A 7,263-nucleotide genomic window follows, 5' to 3' on the forward strand; every position below is an offset into this window, starting at 1 on the left:
AACCAAATAACAAATAGGGCCTAAACAGCCTAAAAGAAACTCGGCCCAAACCTTTTAATATGCCCTTTTTTTTAGAGAGTATAAGTGAAAGATTTCGAATTTGAAATCTTTTATCTATACTTCTTTCTCTCGTATCACTTAATTCATCTCTCCCCTTTTACTTACACTTCCTCCATTTGTATCATCTAACTCATCCCTTTTTTCCTCTCATTTGTATCATCTAACTCATCCCTTTTTTTCCTCTCGTATCACCTAATCTTATCTCTCCCCTTTTATTTACACTTCCTCTACTCGTAAGTCGTATCATCTAACCCATCCCTCACTCCTTGCTGTACCATTTCATGATTGACTAATGAGGTGATCATGTATGAGTCGAATTTTGCAAGTGTATCACTGCCTAACATATTGGAAGAAAAGTTAGGGCAACAAGAAAGAGTTACGCATGCATCTTTAACTTGCAAAAACGATTTTGAGTTGTTCTCCAAAATGGAATTAGAATATTCAAGAATCAAAACAAAATGAAGCCAAAAGTTTGGGAGGAAAAAGATGGATAGAAATGAGTACAACAACAATACACGAGTAACATGACCATGCACGTTTACCACTCTTTAAAACAAGCAAATTTCAAGAGTTTTAAAACATGCATATAAGTTAGAACATATGCATCACAAGAAGAATTTAGGAAAAATATCTGATATAAGGGTCTGTTTGTTTGGAAGGAAAAGGTTTTCCGGAAAACATTTTCCATATTTTCTTTTGTTTGGTTGTCAATTATTTTGGAAAAATAATTTCCGATAGAAAATCAATTACACCCAGCGGAGGAAAACAACTTCCTCATCTGTCTTTGTGAAGTTATTTTCCTTCCTGAAAAGCAGTCTTCTTTTTCGCAGCGACATCTCCTCATCTCCGGCAAATAAAAGCTTTCAGTCCAACCAAAAGCCTCCGGCGACATCTCATCAGCAAACAAATCCCTCCTTCTTCGCAGGCGGCATCTCCAACTCTGACAAAGACCCAATTTCGGAGGTAACAGATCATCTCCCTCTCTCTCTCTCTCTCTCTCCAACTCTGACAAGCCAATTTTTTGGTTTAATTCTTGCTTTGCCTTTGCCATCTTGTCTGGATTGTGAAGAAGCTCCGCCATTGCCCATTCCATAGTGGCGGAGGTGGTATCTGTACCGCCTATAAACAAATCCTACAATTGGTTGCATAGATATGCTGTCAATATCTGGAGAATTTTTTGGATACGAAAGGAGAAATTCATTTTTGGTTAATTGGTTATACGAGCAAGCTATTCGTCACCTTATCACTGTTTTGTCCCCTAACAATGGCGTGTTGCAAGAGTTCATTGATAATTGCGTCTAACTCAAATACATTTCCTAATTCATAATAGATTTGACCAGACAAAAATTTCCGAAATAAGAAAAGCAGGGGGTATGATATGCTTATGATAGCCTGTGATTCTTGCTTGGCTAGATAAATTAAGGGTATTATTAATTCAATAGAAAATTCTGTAAGCAACGTTAAGCAGAGGTATTATATGATCCTGCCATTGTTCTGGAAACACTAGTGCATGTGCAAATGCCTAGATACCATTAGAATTTTTAGATTCCCGTTCCTACAATAGCTTTTGTTTTAGTTTGTTCTTACCTGATTAGGGTTAAATCTGATTTGATTGATGCTAATGAATTAATTTGGCTTCTGAGTTTTGGGGGTTTTAGACCATTTGTAAAAGTTTTAGTGAATTCATTGAGTTTGTGAAGCCACGGGCTGATTCTTTTGTAGTTTTAATTGTCTCTAGCTTCTTTCGTTTGATCCTCCGACATGAATTTTGATTTTGTAGATGTCATTTTTTTCGCTTTATTATCTGGTGCCACATTTGATGGATGCCCAAAATGTTCTAGGATATAATATGTTTCTAAATTAAAAGGTCAATCCCAAGATATCCCATGAACGATCAATCAGTTTCTTTTGAGGAGCATTTGAGACCCCTGCATCACTCTGCAATTGAGACCCCTGCATTACTCTAGCTTTTTCTGGTACACTACTAATAGTCTACTGCTACGTGAATTTTCATAGATGGATCCCGGTAGTGATGATGATGAGGATGCTATTGTAATTGGTGCTGCCACTTCAGTCCTAGCAGCAGGATATGCAGCTCTTGAAGTCTATAAAACTCCAGTTGTTATACCTAAACCACCTCATGTTAATAGGGAGCGAGCTAGAGAGGATTACATGGATAGCATATTATATGGAAGTAGTTCGTATTGTATAGACCAAATTAGAATGGACCAAACTACATTTTTCCAATTACTAAATACTCTCACCATTAGAGGATTATTACAACCTACCATTCATATGTCAGTGAGAGAGCAATTGTTAATGTTTCTGCAAATAGTTGGCTATAATTTGAGGTTTCGAGTGGTTGGGGGGTACTTGTATAGGTCAACTGAAACCATACACCGCTATTTTTCCATTGTACTTGATGCCATATTGAAACTATATCCAGATTTAATACAATTGCCAAATGGTGCGACTCCACGAGAGATCCGTAATAGTCGAAGATACTACCCCTGGTTTGCTGTAAGTCTAGTTCTTTGTATAAAAATTAATTAACTCAAATAGTAGAAATTATTTTATATCTAATTGATATCACAAAATAGGATTGTGTAGGGGCTATAGATGGGACACATGTTGTTGCAAGTGTACCCCTTGAAATTCAAGGAAAATTTCGAGGTCGAAAGGGTTACCCAACTCCTCTTTGTAGATTGACATTTGCACAAGGCTGCATGATGCTAAATTTTTGGCCTAGCACCAGCAGTCTCTGTCTCTGTACTGAGCTGCTGTACATATTAAGGTGGTTTATTGGTAATTGGCCTTGGACTTTGCTAATCGAAAGCTCCATTGGTCGGCAGCAAGAATTAACAATTATGAATAAATCCAAGATTCCATTAATAATTCCATTTAAGAATTCATGGTATAATATGAATAGATATTTTATAGAAATGATAATTTGATTATAATGGATAGAAACTAAAATTAACTTGTAATGAAATAAATGTTTTGAGAGTAAAAAAAATATTTGCAACATATCAACAAATATATCAGAAAATATTTTCAGTGACAAACCAAACACCGGAAAATTATGAAAAAAGGAATTTGGAAAATATTTTCACTTAATAACCAAACAATGGAAAATTATGGGGAAGGAAGTGATTTTCCAGGAAAATGACTTCGATGGAAAATATTTTCCCTAGGAAAATATTTTCAGTCCAACCAAACGGACCCTAAGTTAAGCAACTCATGCACTACTCTACCCCAAATCATATATTAGAAATGCAAATTTCAACAAACACTTATTTAGTACCAAACTTTTAGTCCATGTACCAAAGTTTATCCCTTTCCACCTATCATCAATTCCTACTTACTTGGAAAGAAGATGAACATGGACATAGTAGTAGTGACTTTTCATAAATGTACTTTGGAAAAAGAAAAACATAGAATTGAAGATGAGGATGAGAAAGAACTGCCAAAACCACCGCTTGAGCTACTTTGAAAAAAAGGGTCACGTACTCAAGTAAGCCAATTATGCATATCTCCACTTTCAACATTCAATTCTTGAACAACGAAACCGGCTACTACCTTTTTCCATACCAATGCATAGCAATAATTTCACCATTATGGTTTTTAATAACAGAAAATAACAAAATGCAAGTAACTAAAGCAACCACACAAATATAATTAAATCAAAGAATTTATGTATGACTTTGGTTTCGGATTAAAAATAAGAAAAAAAGAACCAAAAAAAGAACTGCCACTTCCATGTGGCCATTTACATTCCACCATCAAAACATTTTGGGGCAACAAAAAAAAAATTAAAATAGAATATGGTCTTGGGAGGTGGGTATAAAGTTTAAACTAAAAAAAAAGGGGGGGGGGGGGGAATGGGGGGGAGAACTTAATAATATATACTTATTATACTTAATATTATACTTGATTCCTGTTCATATTCTCTCTTTTCTTTTCTTTCTTTCTTTTTTTTTTTTTTGGTTTTCCCCAACCTGTTAATGCTCTAACAGTCACACGTGGGCCCCACTCCAAACAGGTGGGCCTACATTGGGCTTGTGTTTGATTTGTGCCGGTGCGATTGTTGGGCTGGGTTCTAGGAAAGGAAGACCTCAAGACTTGAACTTCTCGCAGCGAAGCAAACTGGGCAAGCCCGTGCAACGGCGTCGCATTCTGTACAAAGCGACAGGTGCCGACACGGCAACACCACCATCGCCGCCACCCTCTTGCGACACGCTTTACACGACGGCCCAGCCCTTTCCACCACTCGGTCCGGGTCAATGTACGCCGACTCAGCATCCTCCGCTTCGCCACCCACAGTCCCCGCGGCACTATTATTCCCTCCCCCTCCGCCGCCCCATTCATCCCTCTCTTGCACCTGTTGTGCCGCCCCATTATATCCACCGCCACCACCGCTAGTAATAATCGCCCGTTCCAGCTGTGCCTGCAGATTCGCCGCCATGTGCTCTTGCATCTTGGCCCTTTGCTGCCAAGCCTGAGCCTCCAAACTCAGCTGAGCTGCCTTCGCCTCCAGCTCGGCATTTCTTCTCGCCGCTTTCTCAACTTCCGCTTCCTTCTCCCTCAGCCTCCTCGCTACCGACTCCTCCGCCGCCCCCAACAGGGAACGATAGTGCCTTTGCCTTTTCTCCGCTAAAGTTCGTCTCAATTGCTCCCCCTGCATGTGTGTATATGTATCTATTAGAAATGGACAAGTCATTTGGAAAATTTTTTTTTGATACCAGTAGGAGGAGGATTGTATTGGATGAAAACGGGGGGTAAGTACCTGGGCAAGGAGGAAGTGTTCGATTTCGTCGCGCTGTTGTTTAATATGGGAGGCTAAATCATCAGATAAGATGGATAATAGAACTGATGACTGAGCTGATGATTGAGGGGAAATCGAGTGTTGTTGCTGAGACAATGGTGGTGGTTGCTCGCCAAAAGCTAAGCCAAGGCCAATGGAGACGCCATTTCTCTGGGTGGCGGAATGGAGCTGAGTGAGGTCCATCAGTTGAGGATGTGGCGCCATTGAAATCAATGGTCGATTCATGGCGGCCGCCACCCCTCCTGCCCCTGCTCCTCCTCCTCCTCCTGTTGCCGTTGTCGTTGCACCTACCTCTCTTCCTCTTTTTCGCGAATTATTGATCCCAGCTGTATTGGCATTTGATTCATTGGATTAGCTGTGGATGGGATGAAAGAGAGGCCTAATTGGAAAGTTGAGGGAAGTTTTATTAATTACCTCCATGATTGAATGACATGTTTGTTTGATCAAAAAAAGATATTCCTCCTCCTCCAACTCCTCGTCCGCCTCCGCCAGGAGGTTGAGGTTGCAACGAGTAATCGTTGGCAACTGGGCTCTTGCCTTCTTCAACAGCTCTGCACGGTATTAACAACTTTTGTTCGTTAAAACGTTCGTCGACGTTGAGTTGAGAGAATTGATGATTGAGGAATTAAAAGGGGAGTGGTTGGAAATGCGAACAACAAACCTGTTGAACAGAAGAACATTCGATGGGTATTGAGCTTGAACGGCCATTCTTTTCTTTCCTTTCCTTTCCTCCTTTAATCTCTTCTCTCTATATAGTATAGAATGATGGAATGATGGAATGATGGATTTGGGATGAATGAAGGATTCGGTCAAAATCCAAAACGAATGAATGATTCAATGGGGGTGGGAAAAGAGGAGAGATTTATGGGGTTATAGGGAGGACGCGTATGGGAAGGAGGGAGGGCTAATAAACGCTGACACAAAAACAGCATGAAATAGATGCCCCAAACTCACGGCGGACTCTTCAATGAAGAGAGATAGATAGAGAGATAAGCAAATGAGAGAGAGAGAGAAATAGTAGTATTCCTTTGTTCTTGTTCTTTGTTGTTGTGGATGATTGAATGCAATGGAAAGAGGAAGAGGAGGTGGTGGAGAGACAGAGAGAAATATGCAGTCGTAAGAGTCTAACGAAAGAAACGTAAAGTGAATGAGAGTAATAGTAGTAGTAGTAGTAGTAGTAGTATTATTAGTCTTTCTTGGGCGCCACCATTATCAACAAGGAAGGTAAAGAAAGGCTGGAGATGAGGAAGAAAAGTACTCTATTCTACACCTTCGAGGCCAGCAGGCCAAGAAAAACCCATATTCCCCAAAAAAAAAAAAAGAAAAATTCTTATATTGTTCTCTTCATCAATTTTTTTCCATTCACACAACCAAAGGACAAAAAAAAAAAAAATTTTTAAAAAAAAAAAAACTAAAAATGCAAAGAACAAAGAATAGTTTTCTGTTGCCAATGGTTTATAAAGGAAGAGAAGGAACGGAGGAGAAGAGATATGGATGCGATTGAAGGGAATGAGTCCAAGAGAAAAAAGAGAGATTAAGGGGGAGAGAGTCTCGAGAGAGAAAGAAGGGGGGGAAGAAATGGGAAGTCTTCTGCTTATTCTGGTTCTTTGTTTTTTCGGGGTTGGCTATAACTTCCTTTGGCTTTTGGTGCTTCCCTTTTCTCTCTTGTTTCGCGTGGCTTTGTTTTTGGCTTTTCTTTGGGGGGGAGGAGTCTCGTGCTTCTTATCAACTCCTCCTTCCTTCCTTCCATTTTTATACTACTATCTTTCTTAATTATTTTATTCAATAAAATTGCAATAAGTATTTATTAATTTTAACATAAATAAATACCTTTTCCATATTACCCCATATTCTTGTAGTAATTAGTTTTTTTTCTTTAAAAAAATATTTTTTTTTCAAAATGGTATATATATATATATATATATATATATATATATGAAAGAGGAGGGAGGGTTGGGTGATGGATTGTTGTTGATGTTGGGCGTGCAGAGCGGTGTCTGGCGTTACAGCTGCCGCTGGGATTGTTTGTATATGGCCCATCATCCATGCTCTCTGCTTTTTCTCTACTTCCGCTGCTACTATTATTACTATGGGATAGGACTTAGGAGGATATGGGAAAATTATTATTTTTTTAAAAAAAAAACTTTACTGCATCCACTTCTTTATTTACTTTTGTTCTCAACAATACATACGTGTACTTCTTGATTTTTTGGTAAATGGACCACTTTCTTCTCTTGGTAAATGTAAGACTATTTAATTCAATTTTTTGTGTTTGTTATATATATATATATATATTTATTTATATATATAAAGGATTTGTACTTCTATGTATTGGAGAGTTTTAGTAAGAACCCAAATGCCTTTTCCTCATTTAATAA

The 7,263-nt window shown here is 38.6% G+C and overlaps 2 protein-coding genes across 2 annotated transcripts; one reads left to right on the forward strand and one right to left on the reverse strand.

Moving 5' to 3' along the window:
- Window positions 1–853: 853 nt before the first annotated feature.
- On the forward strand, window positions 854–3,553 carry LOC113779419. The gene is made up of 4 exons (XM_027324993.1): window positions 854–1,023; window positions 2,077–2,580; window positions 2,661–2,865; window positions 3,489–3,553. Exons 2-4 carry the CDS (start codon window positions 2,077–2,079, stop codon window positions 3,551–3,553), a joined length of 774 nt encoding a protein of 257 aa, XP_027180794.1. The 5' UTR covers window positions 854–1,023.
- A 182-nt stretch (window positions 3,554–3,735) lies between these two features.
- On the reverse strand, window positions 3,736–6,224 carry LOC113781347 (BOI-related E3 ubiquitin-protein ligase 1-like). Its single transcript, XM_027327265.1, has 4 exons — window positions 5,547–6,224; window positions 5,300–5,436; window positions 4,847–5,211; window positions 3,736–4,738 (listed from the first exon to the last, which is right to left on the reverse strand). Exons 1-4 carry the CDS (start codon window positions 5,591–5,593, stop codon window positions 4,160–4,162), a joined length of 1,128 nt encoding a protein of 375 aa, XP_027183066.1. The 5' UTR covers window positions 5,594–6,224; the 3' UTR covers window positions 3,736–4,159.
- Between the last annotated feature and the right edge of the window lie 1,039 nt (window positions 6,225–7,263).

Source organism: Coffea eugenioides, chromosome 8 (genome assembly GCF_003713205.1).
Source record: "Coffea eugenioides isolate CCC68of chromosome 8, Ceug_1.0, whole genome shotgun sequence".
Classification (NCBI taxonomy): Eukaryota; Viridiplantae; Streptophyta; class Magnoliopsida; order Gentianales; family Rubiaceae; genus Coffea; species Coffea eugenioides.